The sequence below is a fragment of the Chelon labrosus genome, assembly GCF_963514085.1.
Source record: "Chelon labrosus genome assembly, chromosome: 18".
Classification (NCBI taxonomy): Eukaryota; Metazoa; Chordata; class Actinopteri; order Mugiliformes; family Mugilidae; genus Chelon; species Chelon labrosus.
Window position 1 is genome coordinate 18954548 of NC_140351.1, and position 20611 is coordinate 18975158.

Sequence of the window (20611 nt, forward strand, 5' to 3'; positions counted from 1 at the left end):
CTCATATCTCTCTGGTCGCACTCAGTTCATTCAGTTAAAAACATTTACATCCCGCCAAATAGAATGTATTTCCTGGTTGGTTTGATCAGACTTTAAGGTGAGGAAGTTAAAAATAACTTGTGGTGCTCAAAATGGCTGCAAGAAATCTGACTTTACAACTGGCAATAAATGAAAAAACAACAACATCACAGTAAATCAAAGGATAAATTCTGTATTAATATATTTGTCAATGATTCAGGATATGTGAAGTGATAAGTGATTAGATGCCACTCTCATCACTGTACAGTAGACTATGTAGCCAAGAGACAGTTAGCTTAGCTTAGCTTAGCTTAGTACAAGGACTGGAACAAAAGACTAAGATGACCAGCTGTGGTCTTTGGCTGAACATTTAACAAATAGCTATAGTATTTTTAATATTTCTGTTTGAATTTAAACAACTGTTAATATTAAACTACGTCATAACATTTTAAGGAGGAATTTGGAGAATCATTCATGAAGGTTGAGCAACACAATAATGTGAGGGCTGTGGTTTCACATGGAGCTCCACCCATCATGTCTTGGAGCCACCCTCCAGTCTGAACCAGGTAGTAACACTGTATAAATATGATTGATAACAACTTGACAATAACCATTTGAGACACACCAAAGAAGACAGCTTACTTCTCTGAACTTCATCAGAATGTCTGTCATGTGTGGAGCGTACTCAGAGACAAGACCAGCCACTGAGGAAATTCAGCAGATCTGTGATGAGGTGAGCTTCAGTTCACATTTACTTCTCACATGCTCCACTCTTAACTCTCTGATCTGATTTTCTGTCTGGATTTACATCACCGTTTATTTGTTTTTTCACAGGTGAAATGCCAGGTGGAGGAAAGAACAAATACAAAGTATGGGATATTCAGAGCCCTTGAATACAGGAGCCAGGTCGTGGCAGGAACTAACTATCTCATCAAGGTAATTTACACTGCAATATTTATTTAAAGTCTTATTATTCATCATATAATTCAGAGAAAATGAGTTTATTTTAAATCCAGATGTGTTTTTAAACATTTCCCTGGAGATCCCTAGGATATAATATTTTCTTCTCTCTTCTCTACAGATTCATGCTGGAGGAAACAGTTATCTTCATGTGATAGTGTTTGAAGCTCTTCCATGTAACAGAGGAGAGAAAACAGTGACTGGTGTGCAACAAGGCCACACCCGTGAAGATCCTCTGGTACCTTTCTGATGTGATCACACAGCCTGTTCTACTCATTGTCTCCAGGCTGCTGCCTCATAGCAACACATAATTGTTTTGTTATCCTATGAGAATTAAACATACTAATAATCATTTACAGTATTGCTACAGGCAGTGTTTCATTTACAGTCTATTGGCAAATATATTAATAAAGAATGTATCATTTGATTTACTGTGTTGTTGTTTTTTCATTTATTGCCAATTGTAAAGTCAGATTTCTTGCAGCCATTTTGAGCACCACAAGTTATTTTTAACTTCCTCACCTTAAAGTCTGATCAAACCGACCAGGAAATACATTTTATTTGTCTATTTATTCTGAAAGGAGGAAAATTCTTGCGAAAAGGACACAGTCCCTGATGTCTTGCTGGACAACATTCCTTCATGAGTGTATGCCAAAAAATACAATACACAAAACCAAACCAAACTCATTACTTTATTGTAACTGCACAAGCCACTACAATGAGATTTTGGTGTGCAACTTCTCATCAGTGTTAAACGTACTGTGAAAAATACATCACTTACAAGAAAAACAGAAACATAACAGTTTTACAGCTTATAAAATACACAAACTATGTCTAAAAGGGGGCTTCTCACTGATGCCTCACAGCGAGAAGGTCCCAGGTTCAAATCCATGGGCCAACTGGGCCTTTCTGTGTGGAGTTTGCATGTTATCCCTGTGTCTGCATGGGTAATTGTGCTAGGTTAAGCTGTAGTATAGTGTAGTATAGCATGGCTACACATGGAAAGTATACAGCCACGCATTGATGTATTTTACATTTAACACTGATGAGAAGTTTCACACCAAAATCTCATTGTGGTGGCTTTGTGCAGTTACAATAAAGTAATGAGTTTGCTTTTGTGTATTGTATTTTTTGGCATACACTCATGAAGGAATGTTGTCCAGCAAAACATCAGGGACTGTGCCCTTTTCGCAAGAATTTTCCTCCTTTCAGAATAAATAGACAAATAGAATGTATTTCCTGGTTGGTTTGATCAGACTTTAAGGTGAGGAAGTTAAAAATAACTTGTGGTGCTCAAAATGGCTGCAAGAAATCTGACTTTACAACTGTCAATAAATGAAAAAACAACAACATCACAATAAATCAAATGATAAATTCTTTATTAATTGTCAATGATTCAATTCAATTCAATTCAATTCAATTTATATAGCGTCAATAACAATACAAATCATCTCAAGATGCTTTACAAAACCTGGCCTGAAACCCCCAGAGCAAGCCTGAAGGCGACAGTGGCAAGGAAAAACTCCCTTTTAACAGGAAGAAACCTTGAGCAGAACCCAGCTCATATGGAGGGACCCATCTGCCTAAGGCCAGCCGGGTACAGACAGAAGAAAGAGAGAAGAGAACAGCAAGATAAACATACATGTGTCATAGATACATATATCTGACTAAAGCGTACATTGGAATCTTATGATACAAACTGATGATGTTACATGACAGTTTGAAAATGTAAGAGGAATGATAGGCAGGTTGAAAAATTGTTCATTCAGGTAGGAGTGGGTAACTGCAGGATTCCATGAAGACTGGGCAGGCTGATGAGACCACGACAACAGATGTAGTATAGAGCTCCACAGGAAAGAGACAACTCCAGGCCAGAGATACTCACAAGAAGATGGAGGGGGAGGGGAGGGACACACAGCAGTTAACATGCTATACAGTAATAGCACAGAATTGCATGACTAGTAGTAGATAGGAAAATAGAGGGCAAGAGCTCTGTGCCAGAGAAAAGTAAGTGGAGGATGCGAGAGAGGAGAGAGAAGAAAGAAGGAGGACATGTGTTTGGTGCATAATCCCCCAGCAGCCTAGGCCTATAGCAGCATAACTAAGAGATGGTTCAGTCCAGCCCTAACTATAAGCTTGATCAAAAAGGAAAGTCTTAAGCCTGACCTTAAAAATAGAGAGAGCGTCTGCCTCCTGAACCCAAATTGGGAGCTGGTTCCACAGGAGAGGAGCCTGATAGCTGAAAGCTCTACCTCCCATTCTACTTCTACTTCCCATTCTAGGAACCACAAGTAGGCCTGCACTTTCAGACCGAAGTGATCTGTTGGAATGATATGGTACAATGAGGTCTTTAAGATATGATGGAGCTAGGCCTTTAAGGGCCTTGTATGTAAGGAGGAGGATTTTAAATTCTATTCTAGATTTTAAAAGGAGCCAATGAAGAGAAGCTAAAACTGGAGTAATATGATCTCTCTTGCTAATTCCTGTCAGTGCTCTTGCCGAGGCATTTTGAATCAATTGAGGCTTTTCAAAGAGCTATCTGGACAGCCAGACAGTAATGAATTACAGTAATCCAGCCTGGACGACACAAATGTATGAACTAGTTTTTCACTCTGAGACAGGATGTTCCTAAATTTGACGATATTACGCAGGTGAAAGAAGGCAGTCCTGGTCACTTGCTTTATGTGCAATTCAAAGGACATATCCTCGTCAAATGTAACGCCAAGGTTTTTCACAGTAGTACTGGAGGCCAAGGTAATGTCATCCAAAAATCTCTGATAATGTAACGTGAAGAGTATTGGTCCTAGCACAGAACCCTGAGGAACTCCGTAACTTACTTTTGTAGAAGAATCATTGTTGACATGAACAAACTGGAATCTGTCAGACAGATAGGATTCACACCAGTCTAATGCAGTTCCTTTAATCTTGATCTCACTTTCAAGTCTCTGTAGTAAAATATTATGATCAATAGTGTCAAATGCAGCACTAAGATCTAGCAGAACAAGTGTAGAGACAAGTCCACTGTCTGAAGCCATGAGGAGATCATTGGTAACTTTAACCAGAGCCGTTTCTGTACTGTGATGAACTCTAAAACCTGACTGAAACTCCTCAAACAGACCATTCCTGTTTAAATGGTCACACAACTGATTAGCAACAACTTTTCTAGAATTTTGGAAATAAAAGGAAGGTTGGAGATTGGTCTATAGTTGGCTAAAACATCTGGATCTAGAGTGGCTTTTTTGAGTAAGGGCTTAATTATAGCAATCTTAAAAGACTGAGGCACACATCCTGTTAATAAAGATTCATTTATCTGGTTCAATATGGAGGTGTTAATTAATGGAAAAACTTCTTTGAGCAATTTAGTTGGAATTGGATCTAGAAGACAAGTTGATGGTTTAGATGCTGCTCTGAATGCTCAGAAAGATCTACTGGAGAGAAGGATTCCAGATATTGATAAGGTCTTACAGAAATTTCTAATGTCACTGTACTTACATCTTTGACAGCTGTCGGAAGGATGCCTTGAATTTTTTCTCTAATGCCAACAATTTTATTAGTAAAGAAGCTCATGAAGTCATTACTACTGAGGGCTAATAGACTGGAAATGAAACACTGCCCGTATCAGTACTGTGAATGAATATTATTATGTTAATAATATAACAAAATAGTTATGTGTTGCTATGAGGCAGCAGCCTGGAGACAGTGACCAGAAACAGGCTGTGTGATCACATCAGAAAGGTACCAGAGGACCTTCACTGGTGTGGCCTTGTTGCACACCAGTCACTGTTTTCTCTCCTCCGTTACATGGAAGAGCTTCAAACACTATCACATGAAGATAACTGTATCCTCCAGCATGAATCTGTAGAGAAGAGAGAAGAAAATATTATATCCAGGGATCTCTAGGGAAATGTTTAAAATCTAAATCTCTTTAAAATAAACTCATTTTCTCTGAATTATATGATGAATAATAAGATTTTAAATAAATATTGCAGTGTAAATTACCTTGATGAGATAGTTAGATCCTGCCACGACCTGGCTCCTGTATTCCAGGGCTCTGAATATCCCATACTTTGTATTTGTTCTTTCCTCCACCTGGCCTTTCACCTGTGAATGAAGAAATAAAATGTGATGTAAATCCAGACAGAAAATCAGAGCAGAGAGTTAAGAGTGGAGCATGTGAGAAGTAAATGTGAACTGAAGCTCACCTCATCACAGATCTGCTGAATTTCCTCAGTGGCTGGTCTTGTCTCCGTGAATCCTCCAGGCATGTCAGACATTCTGATGAAGTTCTTGAAGTGAACAGAGAAGTAAACTGTCTTCTTTGGTGTGTCTCAAATGGTTATTGTCAAGTGGTTTTCACTCATATTTATACAGTGTTACTACCTGGTTCAGACTGGAGGGAGGCTCCAAGACATGATGGGTGGAGCTCCATGAGAAACCACAGCCCTCACATTATTGAGTTGCTCAACCTTCATGAATGATTCTCCAGCATTGTGTTGTATTTCACACAACAACATGGTTGTTTCCGCTGCCCTCATTTTTAGAAATATATGTATTTGTTTTATTGTTTAAATTCAAATAGGATTTAAGCTGCGAGCAACTTTGAACGTGCCCTCGCACCCCACACTCGTCGGGGACCGGCAAGGACGGGGTCACTGCAGTTCTCAGGGGATACACTGGAGTAACAATGCACCGTCGCACGATGTATAGTCTGTGCAATTCAATATTTTCCAGAGCAAATCATCTATGACAGCTGTAAGTCTTGGCTGTTTTGAATGTGTTCTCTCTGTGGCATCAAAGTATGTTAAAACAGCTTCACACACACACACGCACACACACACCCCCACACACACACACCCACACACACACACACACACACACACACACACACACACATACTACTTTTCTTCTGAAATGCTAACATTACAGAATGCATGGTTTCATACTGTAATGACAGTCAGATTAAAAATGTGGTTTGAATGGAAGTCTATGGGGCACTGTTGGCCACAGAGGGATTATCTGGCACTACATAAAAATAATAATGCAATCAAATCAATTTTATTGCTAACATTTTTTATTTCTTTACTGTTTATTTAGGGAATATAATTCAGTTTTTGTGTTTTTTTTTTTTTTTTTTTTTTAAAAACGCTTTTCAAACTTGAGCAGGTCTGAAGTTGTTTAAGTGATTTATGGAAAAAAAGCAGAAAAACAGTTTGATGTATGAGGAATTTATGGCAGTTTTTTTTTTTTTGCATGTGTAAATTTTTGCCACGAAGGTGTCCAGAGGGTGCAAAATGCATCACGAAATGACACGTGAGAGTAAAATAAACTGGATTTCAAAAAAGGGACTAAAAAGAATAGTTGCAGTAATTCATGTCACAAGCTATGACACAGCCAAAATGATCACCAAATGAAAAACAAAATTGAAAAAAAAAGTTAAACATTTAAACTTTTTCTTGTTCATATCTTTTTTGCTACAGAGTCCTCATCGTGCAATTGAAGCATTTCTGCGTCACTCAAACGTACACCATGGAGAAGGTGCCTGGCCCTGTCCAGATTCAGAGGGACATGGTGGTGTCCTCGAAACAAGTACGGAAACACAGAATGTACCAGATAACCAACACAAATGTCAGGATGGTGTGTGAAAGCAACTTTCTGTTTCACATGTGTTCATGAATCTAACTGTCATCTATTTCTTCTCAGGGGTGCAGCTGCTACAGTCTGGTCAGCGCCATCAGCCACTTTGGCACCATGCAAGGAGGTAAGAAAATCACACTTCAGTTGGAACTTAATACATATTTTTTTGGTGAACAGATCACTGCATTTATACAGAAACTCATTATTATATATTATTATATTGATTTTTGTTGTTTTCCTGGACAATTCTTGTGACTAGTAGTCTTTGCCTAGAGCTTTAGTGATGACTTGCTTTCAATTGCTTAGACTTTAATGTTTTAACAAACTTATGAATGAATCAAATTTTTTTGAACAAGGCGCTCTCTACTTGTAGGACACTACATCGGTGACGCTGTCCATCCAGACAACTGTCCAAAGAAGCCAACTGACCACTGGCTCACACTCAGCGACTCAAAGGTCACTGAGACAGTGGGGTCATCTGTATGTAAACAGCTGAAGACGTCGGCATACATACTTTTTTATAAGAGACAAGTATGTAGACAAGTAAGTATACGACACCATCACAGTATTTTCACAAATATTTTCTTCTTTGTCTTTAGGTCTAGAGCCGGATGGATACGGGGGGAGTGGAAGAGATTCACAAGAAGAGCCCCATGGGCCCTTGGATGATGAAGACTCAACCGTTCCCACTCTTATCAACAATCCAGATTTCAGGAGCAGGGACCTGAAGGCACCAGGAGCCCCAGAAAAGACACCCTTATTCCTGGCATCGTCGTGGCCAGAGGAACAGCCACAGGGACAGGTTATGTAAGTTGTGTGTTTTATACGTTTTTCCATAAGTGTAAATTAAGCTCCAGTTGGCTTTGTATTTCCATAGAGACCTAGTCGTTGTGAGGCGCCACGTTTTTGTGAGTGTGTGTCCAGCCGCTCTGTTAAATTGATGAGGAAGTTCATGTTCAATGTTGAGTAAATTTTATTCACTTTACAGATTGAATTGAATTAATTGTGTGTATTTTGTTGTTTGATTTCAGCTGTCTATTGAATATACTGTACACTACAGTATATTTGACTCGGGATATTTACTGGAAAGTGTCTCCCTCTTGTGTTCAACTACACCTGTTACCACAGCCCTCATAAAACTGTGGGATGTGTTTGTGCTCCCTATATTCTCAAATATCCTCAAAGTTTTCCATTTTTTCGGTTTCCTTCAATCATCTTGCCGCTACAGTCAGTAAACCAACAATTCCTTGCATTAATGAACAGAACATTGACAACTGTCAAATCGATAAAAACTGCTTTTACAACTCTTCACTGTATACTATGATCTAGTATCTGTGTGTTGACAAGTTAGACATTTAAGCTCTGCCGTTAACATGAATGTATAGGAATATCTGTTGTGTAAAGTCTTTTCAGGATTTTTAACAAACAGGTTTACATATACATTTGTAAACAATTAATAGCCTAATAAATAAATCAGAAAGCTGTCCACTGACTCACTTTTCATGTTGGTGAGTGGTGGCTTTACATTTACAAATACGTCTAGAATTATTGGATTGTCTTGTAAAGAGGTGCACAGCTGCATTGGCATAACATAGTGTGATGGCCCTCTGCCATTTTGTGTTTTGCTGGCTTCTCTGTGCTCCTCCCTTCCCAGATTCTCTCTGCCTGCTTCCTCCCACCTCGTTAGGGAGATCCACCCCACCTGTGGCCATCTATAAAGGCATGGCCCTTCTAAGATGGTGTCCTCTCCTTCCTGGATGGCTGCTGCCTCCAGGCACCCCAGCAAAGTTTTGTTTGTTTGGTTTGGTTATGTTCTGCTGGCTCTTTTGTTAAATAAATGTATGGTTATTTTAAGTGGTCGCTGTGTGGTTTCTGTGTGGTTTTGAATTTCTTTCTCATTGTGAGTAGTTTTATGAAAGCAACATCCATTTGTAATCTACGTTATAAATATTAGCCTAACTTGCCTTTATGAAAAGAAATCTGTTGGATATCGTGTTAAAAACACGTTAAAACACGTTAAAAAAACAAGACATTAGACTTGGAAAACGCTGGATTGTGTACCTGATATAAAGTGGTCGCAACACAAGCCAAACCCTTTTCTTGAGGGATCCCACCACTCCGTTTTCTTGTTCCTGCTTCTTCCACGTTTTAATCCACATTTTCCATTTTGCGGGATGTTTGGGAATCGCAGACCAGCATGTGTCAAGGGCCTGTGGTTAGGAAACAAACTCTTGCCCTGGTACTAGTGAAACTCAAGTTCTCATGTTGTGAATGCCAAAAAGCTTACCAGGCATGAGAATAATAAACATAACCACTATCACCTTGATAGATGGATGCAGCCACTATAATTAAAATAAAGTAAAACCATTATGGTTGATTCATGAACGAAGATTTGTTTAGAACATTATTTCAGCTCAGGAATAAAATTTCATAACATACAGAATGCACCAGGAGAAGATACTTCACCATCAGTGGAGTGCTCTTTAATGTCATGATGTTGGCAGTGAAATCAAGACCAAAGAAGAGTCATCATTTAAAAAACATTGCCTCATCGGAAACTTTCACTTGTATGACCAGGACAGTCATCTAAACAAATAACTATCATAAGCGTCCCTGCTACTTACCTGGCAAACTGACACTTGTAATACTAACATCAGTCTTTGTTGCAAAGATATATATGCCAAGATATATATGGCATATACATATATATATATATATATATATGTATACATATATCTTTGTTGCCAAGATATATATGTATATATAAGGGAAAACTATTTCCCTGTAGGTGTTTTCATACAAAGCAAACATAAACCACAGTAAATGCAATTTGCCTCAGTGTGTGACTTACAGATGATGAAGACTGACCACAGTGCAGTCAGTGTCACAGCTGCTACTTATAGGCAAAAAACAGTGGGTACCATGTCAGAAACAGGTGTCCTCCGGTGTTCACTCCATATTACACAATACCAACAGTGTGTGCTACTCAGATTGGTAAGAGAGGTGGTTGTAGCCTCAATGCAGTGCCCTAACAATTTAATGCTGACTACAACAACACAGAAATGGTCCATTCAAGTCTGATATGGCGACATGTTAACTATTACTTAGGACTCTTCTGCTCATGGCAGTGGTATTCCTGTTTGTCAAACAGAGAGAACTGTTGTAAACATTTTCTCCACCCTGCTGCCATTGAAGATTGAACTCTGCACAGTTTCTGCTTTTATTTTTTCAATGATTCAAATAAATATTATATCCAAGTGCGCCTTAGATCCTGTGTCCCCTAACAAACTGTTCTATTGTCCAAGCTTTCTAAGAGTGTTTCAATGAATTGTATTAAATTCGGAAACTGTTCAAAAAGCTGTGCAATATAGCTCAGTGTGCATCCCTTTACATTACTGGGTGTGTGGCAGATCTTCTAATTTAGTGTCCTATTTACATGTTTGAGTTTTAACTGTTCAAAACTATTAAGGCATAAATGACAAAGAAAATACTCAGAAAAACCTGTCAGCCACCAAGTATGAATACAAAACGTACATGCCAGGAATTATGTGGAAACAACTAAGAAAGAAATACAATGAAATAGTGTGTCAGAATGTCTTCAGAATCATTCTAATAAACTGTATCTTAATAATAGATTATAAATAGCTGGAAAGCGGAGACAGGCAACTTTCTGGCTTTGATCAAACAATGCATGTCTGTCATTTATTTGCACACCAACAAGAGCAACAAGTAAGTTATAATGGTACAACTGTGCAAGTTTACAGCAGCAAACCCACAAATCTCTTAAATAAGGGACTACTTGCCATCAACACAGACAAGCACACATAAATGAGTACATTACACACGAAAAATGTGTATCTATATCATACAATACACTGATAAAAGGCTGACTTAAAAACAACTTAAGTTCAACTCCTTGTACAGACTCCTTGCTGACAGGCCTCACAATGATCAGGCTCATGGGGACTTTTGACATCAAGCTGTCGAAAAGGCCTGTTCCTTGCGCCAAGGTTTTTATTGTAGCACTTCTCTTTTATTTTCTCCATCAGATTCTCCATGAGGATTTCTATGTTGTAATTTTCCACCTGAGGCGTCTCCATTGGAGCATCGCTGCAATTCTTGCAGTTCTGGCGTAAGGGTCTGGCCTTGACAGTGCCCTGCCCATTCTTCAGCTGCATGTGGAAGACCACCATCACTTTGTTAGAAGGCCAGCTTCGTCCACACTCGGTGCACTTGAACCTTGAAAATGACAAAGAGAGAGAATCTAGATCATAGGTCACAAACAGTCTGGACCAAGAAGCCGTCCCATACAGATCTGGACCTACAACCAAAACAGAAGTTGAGGCGGTGCTTTATTTATTTTAACCTGTGCAGCTTCTGTAGTGGTTTGGTGGACGAGGAAAGCCACAGATCAATTGCATGAGAGTTAAGCCATTCCACATGATAACACTCAATCCATTGCAACTCTACAGTGCAGACGGACAGTAGTGGTGGGCAGTTTGGCTCTTTTCTGAGAGTCGGCTCTTTTGCCACGGCTCCCAAATAAGAACGGGCTCTTTCGGCTCCCGAACGGCTCTTTATCTAGTATTGTTTATTGCCTAATACAAATACATATGGTTCAGCAAACTTGGAACTAGACTAGATTGCTTTTTTTCTTCAACAGGATTCAATGTTTTTATAATAAGCTTAATAATTGTCTCATTTTGTGAAGTTATTCTCTTACAAAAGCATTCTTACTTTTGTTTAATGTTTCATTAAACTTCAATTGTGCAAACAAATTAACAAAACACTGTAATCAAGTCCACACAAGCAAAAACAGAACCAAACTCAGTAAACAAACGCTATAATATCGGTTTTCGTCTATAGACGGGCTGTAGGAGGCAACAGAGAGCACTGTGTTTTCTCTGAGATGAGAATGGCGCTTCACTCGCCCATTCACTCTGCAGAGAAACGAAACGATCGACGAGCATATGAGTCGGTTAAGTTTCGTTTCTCTGGTAATGGTCAAGTACTCTGCCGAGTGAGATGTAAGATATCTGAATGGTGCCGTTTATTGATTATATATCAGTCAAATGTGGTAGGACTCAACTGAGCCGGTTAAACAGACGTCGTAAAACTGTTTAAGACTGTTGAGTCAAGATGTGAAACTTTTTTGAAGCTTTTCCTCCCTTTATTTTTCTGAAGTTAAGCACTTTATGTGAGCATACAAACTTTTCACATTTTATTTATTTTCTCTTATTTTGAAATGCATCTCACATTTATTTAGTTAATGGGAGAACATTTCACATATCTGCTCATCAGTTCTATTCTATTTGACAATAAATATTATCATACTATATTCATTTGATTTGACAGTCAGGTATTGATTGCATGACGATGGTGATAAATATATATCACACTAAATAGTTAGACATTATGATCTTCTGGACCTTAGCTTCAGGAAATGTTCTCTAACTGGACCTCTTTAAAACTTTGAATACCCCTGATCTAGAGGGATAATACCTGCCCCTGGTATAACATCAATGTCACTTTAAACTTCAGTTGAAAACGTCTGAATTGGCCTTTTCAGTAATGTTAACCTTAGACTGAAGCCATTGCAATGGGAAAGAAGAGGAGTCAGGCTAATACCCATGGTTGTTATAGATATTTGTACACATAACTTAATTGGTAGAATACACATACACTTCAATAGACATAATGCAGATGGAATTTATATAAAGCTGCAATACAATACTGTGTATATACAAACCAGCTGCAGCAATTAACAGTAGTTCAGCACACTGACCTTGCACTTGTGTTCCTGATGTATTGCTTCCAGCCCATATTTGGCTGGTCAGGTACAATACTGGAATCAAACTCCAAATGCCAAGAGTCTTTATGCTCAAGACTTGCTGCTTTATCCTTAAAGATTCGCGTCCACTCTGGTGGTACCATCCTTTCAGTGTCAGTAGTTCTTGTGGTCGAGGAAGAAACAAAACAGCTGATCTGCACAGTGTACAAACAAATACTGATAATGACTCATCACCCTGAGGCTGCCCTGTCCCCAGTTTCGTTAAGTTTCAGTTCGATAGTATTGCGTGAGAAATGAAACTGAAACGTATTCTAGTGTCACCTCAAGTTTCTTTTTATAATCAGGCCACTAGGGGTCATCATGCATATTTAGATAAAACAAAAGCCACAGAAATTGTGTTGGAAACCTTTATTATGTGATCACTGAAATATAGTGGTGATACATGAAATCTCATCTATTTCAATTCTGTGCAGTCTAATCATCAACTTTTAAACTTTCACATTATTTTATTCTGTTCTGCACTCATGTTCACTCATTAAATCGCATATAATGACCGATAATTATCAAAAAACCAAACACAAGATCATTTTCATAAAGGCAACATATTTTGAGTGTTCCATATTAAAATAAATGTTAATTCTTTTCATCCGTCCCACAGATTCATGTTACTCAAACATTATAGGTCTTTGTTCAGAGTCTCTTTACAACAACTGTTTGTCAGCTGTACCATACATGTTGAAACCTTGATGGGCACCCTTTCATAATTTGATATTACTGGGTGGATGTCATAATTTCTGCATTGTAAAACAATATCAGTGTCAAAAGTTCAAATGAGATTAATGATGGTGAGAGAGGCAGACACTAGCAGATCACGCTATACAACAATTTATGCTGATTTATTGTTACGTTTTCTGAATGAAACATTATCAGTCATTTTGCACCAAACGACACAACAACAACAAAAAAGAAAAAAACAAACCAGAAAGCTAGATCAGGATGTATTGTATGAGTTCACCCAGATGATGATAATGGTAATGAAGCTGACTGATATGAAGAGGATGTAAAAGATGAACAGCAGGCGGTCTATGACGAAACCCACCTGGACCCACTCCTCTGAACTGTGGTTTCTGGTCTGCTGCTCCTTCTCTATCTGAAGACGGATGGCCTGGAGGTCAGTGCCCAGGCTCCTCAGCTCTTGCAGAACCTTGTCCTCATTCAGTGATGCCTTCAGCCCTGGAGTTATGTTGTTTTCTGTCACGAGAGAGGAAACTTCCATTTCTGTTGCAGATGAGACAAGGAATGACATGGTTGGGGCTCTGACTGCACTGAGATCTGCAGCGACTGACTGTAGCTCACAATGAACATGACTGCATGAATTGGTTTGCCTGTGTAACCTCAAATTGTGGATCTGGTATCCTACCTTGCGTGGCAGGATTTTGGATCACTGTGTCATCACAGTCTCTGGGCTTTGGAGGAAGCCCTACTAGTTGGCCCAGAATGTGAAGAACAAACACTCTGACCCAATGAGGAACTGGAGAATAGTGAGCAGAGCCGCACAGGAGATTTGTAACGATGATGGTCTCCAGCAGACTGGCCACCATCAGAGCCAGGCAGAGAGAGAGGAACACATCTGAGATAATAATGATAAGAAACATTACAAACTGGTGTACTGACTTGCTTCAGAGACAAATCCAAAAGTTAAATCAGCATGATTAAAAACTTGTGCCCATTTTGAGGAAGAGGAAACGGCACCACAGAGATACAGCACTATCCCCTTTTAAGTTGATGAGGTAAATATGAGGCCAGAGAATAAATAAAATAAGCCTCCATTTAGAATTGCTTCTTTCCCTGTGATAATTGTCCACTTATCAGACTCTTTAGCTACTCCACGTTGCATGATATTCACCAGCTGTGTTAAACATTTGGTGGTAGGATTGTAGCATACATTGTGTTTTTACTCAGTGAATTTACTAAGGAATAATATTAGATGTCCATGTGTCATCTATGGTTATACTAAGTTATACCTTTATACTAGTAACTCGCTAAGTAGGAGCAACCCAACTGTACTTGGTGTATATGTTAAAATGGCTACTTGGAATGACAATTAAAAAAACATCAATGAAGGTATTTTTAAATAACGTACTCATGAGAGGTATGGTGTTTCCAGTGATAGGCAGCAGATCATTCATGATGAGCAGGAAAACGGTGTAGCCGAGGATGAGGGTCATCTTGAACAAGGACCGGTCAACGCTCTTGGGAGGCAACATGAAACTGAAGAGGTCCACTGTGATGAGGAAGCAGCTGGGGATCAGGAGGTTCACCACATACAGCGTCGCCCGGCGCCGTATTGAGACCTGCAGCAGAGGTGACGGAAATGTGGCAGCAGGTAAAACTCAGAGATTTCTCTGGTGCTTTGAGTAAATCATAAAGTACAGTGCTTTACTGCAACTAATATTGTTTTTATTGTTATTATCTTATGACAAATACATTTTTAGATCTTGTTAAATTCTTGCACAAACTGTAAATGCAACAAGTAATATCCTGTATGGAGAAAGTTCAACACTCCCTGAAAAAGGGAAGGGATACTTTAAGACAGCATACAAGACTTTATGTTCTGTGATGGCTCATTATTTGGTAACACTTAAATTCTAGAAATACTGTATGTAGAAGGAAACACCTAGGAACATCCTTGGTACTCAAATTCAACCTTAAATTCAGTCAGTAAAATCTGTGTGCCTTGTTGTTTTGAATGTCCTTCCTTAGCTGTTCTCTTTACTGACTCATTGACCAACCTTCCTGTTGCTTAACCCTCATACCTGATTTTAAAATAGTTACGTTGTTACCACTAAGGGACAAAAGTGTCCTCTTTTAAAATGCCATAAAAATGGCATATGTTAATATTTTTTTCTGCTTTTTTTTACATAAATCTTTTCATCTACTTCAGTCCTAATCATAAATACCAAATGTTTGATTATTTTCAATATTTTAACCCTTTATATGCCAGTGTTTGTGATGGCATCCAAAATTCATCGTAAAAAAACACACAGAAAATGAAATATTTTCAATAATCTGAATGCAAAACTGATTTTTCTTGGGGGGATTATTAGAGCCTTGGATATGTCAATGAACAGTAGCAAGACTGATTTTGATGGATTTTTAGTTTTTTTGTAGTGTCAGATTTACAAAAATAGTTACGTTGTTACCACTAAGGGACAAAAGTGTCCTCTTTTAAAATGCCATAAAAATGGCATATGTTAATATTTTTTTTCTGCTTTTTTTTTACATAAATCTTTTCATTTACTTCAGTCCTAATCATAAATACCAAATGTTTGATTATTTTCAATATTTTAACCCTTTATATGCCAGTGTTTGTGATGGCATCCAAATTTTATTGTAAAAAAAACACACAAAAAATGAAATATTTTCAATAATCTGAATGCAAAACTGATTTTTCTTGGGGGGATTATTAGAGCCTTGGATATGTCAATGAACAGTAGCAAGATTGATTTTGATGGATTTTTAGTTTTTTTGTAGTGTCAGATTTACAAAAATAGTTACGTTGTTACCACTAAGGGACAAAAGTGTCCTCTTTTAAAATGCCATAAAAATGGCATATGTTAATATTTTTTTCTGCTTTTTTTTACATAAATCTTTTCATCTACTTCAGTCCTAATCATAAATACCAAATGTTTGATTATTTTCAATATTTTAACCCTTTATATGCCAGTGTTTGTGATGGCATCCAAAATTTATTGTAAAAAAACACACAAAAAATGGAATATTTTCAATAATCTGAATGCAAAGTGGATTTTTCTTGGGGGGATTATTAGAGCCTTGGATATGTCAATGAACAGTAGCAAGATTGATTTTGATGGATTTTTAGTTTTTTTGTAATGCCAGATTTACAAAAATAGTTACGTTGTTACCACTAAGGGACAAAAGTGTCCTCTTTTAAAATGCCATAAAAATGGCATATGTTAATATTTTTTTCTGCTTTTTTTTACATAAATCTTTTCATCTACTTCAGTCCTAATCATAAATACCAAATGTTTGATTATTTTCAATATTTTAACCCTTTATATGCCAGTGTTTGTGATGGCATCCAAAATGTATCGTAAAAAAACACACAAAAAATGAAATATTTTCAATAATCTAAATGCAAAGTGGATTTTTCTTGGGGGGATTATTAGAGCCTTGGATATGTCAATAAATGGAAGCAAGATTGATTTTGATGGATTATTATTAGTAGTATTAGTATTGTTTTTTTGTGCTGTGTACAAACAACTCCCATTGAAATCCAATGAACCTACTGTTTTGTACTTTGCACCTGCACCTGTGTGTCTTTGAAGTAAAAGGACACATGTTATAGATCAAACGCCTCAATTAGACACATACTGCATCACCGTGTGGTATGGCAGCACTATGGCCGGGACCCCAAACGCCTGCAGAGAGGATCACCAGGACTCTACTGCCCTCTCTGCAGAATATCTACAAGCATAGAGTCCGCAGGAGAGCTGCCTCCATAACTAAAGACCCCACCTGCCACCAACACAGACTGTTCACACCCCTACCTTCAGGAAGGAGGTACAGGAGTGTGAAATATAAGACCTCGAGACTTTTCTTCTTCCCCACTGCCATCAGAGTCCTCAAGAGCTGACAGAAGTCTACAATCACAGACTAAAATCATGCCATGTTCACTTTCCAGCTTTTGTTTACATTTTTTCAGTACATTGTTTTCATTTCATTTGCATATCGATATTTGCACTTCGTCTTCATCTTCTCGCGCTTATCCGGGTCCGGGTCACGGGGGCAACAGTTTCAGCAGGGAATCCCAGACAGCCCTCTCCCCAGCCTCTTCAGCCAGCTCCTCCGGAGGAACCCCCAGGCGTTCCCAGGCCAGACGAGAGATGTAATCTCTCCATCGTGTCCTGTGTCCGACCCGAGGTCTCCTTCCGGTGGGACATGCCCGAAACACCTCTCCCGGGAGGCGTCCAGGAGGCATCCTTACCAGATGCCCTAGCCACCTCAACTGACTCCTCTCGATGTGGAGGAGCATCGGTTCCTCCACGTCGAGAGGAACCGATGCTCCTCCATGTCGAGAGGAACCGATGCTCCTCCACGTCGAGAGGAACCGATGCTCCTCCACGTCGAGAGGCGGGGAGGAGCATCGTGTCCTGTGTCCGACCCGAGGTCTCCTTCCGGTGGGACATGCCCGAAACACCTCTCCCGGGAGGCATCCAGGAGGCATCCTTACCAGATGCCCTAGCCACCTCAACTGACTCCTCTCGATGTGGAGGAGCATCGGCTCTACTCTGAGCTCCTCCCGTATGTCCGAGCTCCTTACCCAATCTCTATGGCTGAGCCCGGCCACCCTACGAAGGAAACTCATTTCGGCCGCTTGTATTTGCGATCTTGTTCTTTCGGTCATTACCCAAAGTTCATGACCATAGGTGAGGGTTGGAACGTAGATCGACCGGTAAATTGAGAGCTTCGCCTTTCGGCTTAGCTCTCTCTTCACCACGACCGACCGGTTAAGTATCCACATCACTGCAGATACTGCTCCGATCCGCCTGGTGATCTCCTGCTCCCTCCTACCTTCACTTGATACAATATTTGCACTAGTTATCTTATATTTTTGTATTATATGTATCTTTTTATATTCTAATTGTAAGATTGTTTTATATTCGTAGGCATTTGGGTGGACGGCAAAAGAAGAATTTCATTGTACAGGGAAACATGTTTCTACACTGAGCACATGAAAATAAACTCTTTGAATCTTGAACATACACATGCGCACACACACACACACACACACACACACACACACACACACACACACACAATCAATGCAAGGATCCCTTTCTCCTCATGACCAATAACATCACTTTCATATCATAAGAAACTTGGGAGCTGCAAATCACAGCAACTGTGGAAAACACATTTGCAAAGTTCACACATCCTTTTGCTGCAGTTCCTGTGTATGAGGGTGAACTGAACTCATACACATGTACACACACGCACAAACACACACAACATTCCTGATGCCATTCATGTACTTTTCTGTTCCACATTTTTAAATATTTATGTATTTATGTTTTACTTCTAGAGGTCGAAGTTGTTGGACACTGCACTCCTAATTGAAATGCATTGTATGTAATGCATTGTGATGCCATCACAAACACTGGCATATAAAGGGTTAAAATATTGAAAATAATCAAACATTTGGTATTTATGATTAGGACTGAAGTAAATGAAAAGATTTATGTAAAAAAAAGCAGAAAAAAATATTAACATATGCCATTTTTATGGCATTTTACAAGAGGACACTTTTGTCCCTTAGTGGTAACAACGTAACTATTTTTGTAAATCTGACACTACAAAAAAACTAAAAATCCATCAAAATCAATCTTGCTACTGTTCATTGTCATATCCAAGGCTCTAATAATCCCCCCAAGAAAAATCAGTTTTGCATTCAGATTATTGAAAATATTTCATTTTTTGTGTGTTTTTTTACGATAAATTTTGGATGCCATCACAAACACTAGCATATAAAGGGTTAAAATATTGAAAATAATCAAACATTTGGTATTTATGATTAGGACTGAAGTAGATGAAAAGATTTATGTAAAAAAAAGCAGAAAAAAATATTAACATATGCCATTTTTATGGCATTTTAAAAGAGGACACTTTTGTCCCTTAGTGGTAACAACGTAAGTATTTAGATTACACTGTAAAAATAGAGTATTATGGGATTTGTTTTTGGAATATCAAAATTTGTTCAAAAATACACACCTTGACCAAATATCATAGCAGCAAGCATAACCAACACTGAGTAATCAAAAAAATAAAATCAGAAAAGGACACTTTTGTCCATATCAGGTATGAGGGTTAATGCTAACTTTAGATCAAAATATTTGGTTTTGGAAACAGACAGACTTTACAATCCTGTACCTGCCCCTGTATCTTCCTGTCAGGTTTCCTGTTAATGAAATGGCACAATATCATACGTTAAATGGTTATGGTCCACTGAAGTTACTCACAAAGAAACGCATCTCGTCATACATTTGATTATTCGAAGATTGGAATTCGTATTTCTTTACTGTGATTCCCACTAGTTCCCATTCACCCATAGTTGTCATCACTTCTTCTGAGTTTTTAAATATTTTCTCTGCAGAGTCCATGAGCTGAAGCTGTATGGCGGCGTCTGAAATATGAACAGTTTTTTGTCAGATGAAGCTCTTCATATTTTTTTTTAATCTGAAGAAAACAATTACATTGCATTAAAACTATATCCCTAAATTTACAGGATGACCTAGTTTGGAAAATCCTCAGAGACAGGTTTTTACTTACTAGGGTGGAAGTAGGAGTTGAAGCTTAAAGTGCAGTTCTGAATGTCAAACGGAAACAAGTAGATGTCTAGCCTGCAGGAGCTGACAACTTTGACAGGCTGTTCATCAATGACTTTGCCATCAGAGAACAGATAGGTATATGGGACAAATGGAGCAGAGTTTTTCTCCATGCTGCAGGATTGCAAAAGTCATAAAATGATTAATTTTATGCATAACTTGCACACAACATTTTACTGCATTCCCAAACAAAATAATCTTATCAAACGAAACAATGTAAGTGTAGCATTCTGTCGCACTGTAGATGAAAAATGTGTGTAGAATATAACTAATGAATAATGATTGCTAACGTTTGTCGGGCGTAGAGATAATGTGGAAATGGTCCACATGACGCCATGGTCACTGTGTGTTGGACTAACAGAGTGTAAGCGTTGTGTGTGTAGAGTGGACTTTTAAAGAAGATGCAGACACTGGAGCTCTTTCTTATAACTTTTAGTGAGGAGCCATGCACTACAACACTCCCACTCCTGGTCATGTTTTCAGATCCCGCTCTTGCTCTCCCCCCAAATCCAAACCAAAACAACGGAAGTCTCTTTTTCCCTGGACTTAAACAACACACATATGAAGATGAATGCCTGAGCATTAAATAAAATATATGAACTAATCATTAAGGTACTGTAAATTACACAAATTAATTGTTATTAAATGAATGTCTTACAAGAGTAACAGCCCAAATATTTAAAATGTAAGAATAGCACTGCTGCTTAGTGTACAGTAATGTGCTGCATATTGTCTTCTCTTTACCTTTGCACATTCCCCTTTTCACTTGCCATTTCTCTATCTTTGTCTTTGCTACTGTGGC

General features: G+C 38.5%; 4 protein-coding genes across 4 annotated transcripts; 1 reads left to right on the forward strand and 3 right to left on the reverse strand.

Annotated features, from left to right (window-relative positions):
* The first annotated feature begins 449 nt into the window (after positions 1–449).
* LOC311503316 (cystatin-A-like) lies at positions 450–1387 on the forward strand. Its single transcript, XM_084565968.1, has 3 exons — positions 450–751; positions 853–954; positions 1100–1387. The coding sequence occupies exons 1-3, from the start codon at positions 680–682 to the stop codon at positions 1226–1228; spliced, it is 303 nt and encodes a 100-aa protein (XP_084422094.1). The 5' UTR covers positions 450–679; the 3' UTR covers positions 1229–1387.
* A 3212-nt stretch (positions 1388–4599) lies between these two features.
* On the reverse strand, positions 4600–5252 carry LOC311503618 (cystatin-A1-like; the record flags this gene model as incomplete). Its single annotated transcript, XM_084566442.1, has 3 exons — positions 4600–4834; positions 4978–5079; positions 5181–5252. 3 exons carry the CDS (start codon positions 5250–5252, stop codon positions 4706–4708), a joined length of 303 nt encoding a protein of 100 aa, XP_084422568.1. The 3' UTR covers positions 4600–4705.
* Positions 5253–10520: 5268 nt separating this feature from the next.
* LOC311503790 (receptor-transporting protein 2-like) lies at positions 10521–12546 on the reverse strand (the record flags this gene model as incomplete). The annotated part of the gene is made up of 2 exons (XM_084566662.1): positions 10521–10851; positions 12398–12546. 2 exons carry the CDS (start codon positions 12544–12546, stop codon positions 10521–10523), a joined length of 480 nt encoding a protein of 159 aa, XP_084422788.1.
* Positions 12547–13341: 795 nt separating this feature from the next.
* On the reverse strand, positions 13342–20470 carry LOC311503791 (5-hydroxytryptamine receptor 3A-like). The gene is made up of 5 exons (XM_084566663.1): positions 19754–20470; positions 19504–19607; positions 14547–14757; positions 13824–14033; positions 13342–13672 (listed from the first exon to the last, which is right to left on the reverse strand). Exons 1-5 carry the CDS (start codon positions 19920–19922, stop codon positions 13395–13397), a joined length of 972 nt encoding a protein of 323 aa, XP_084422789.1. The 5' UTR covers positions 19923–20470; the 3' UTR covers positions 13342–13394.
* Between the last annotated feature and the right edge of the window lie 141 nt (positions 20471–20611).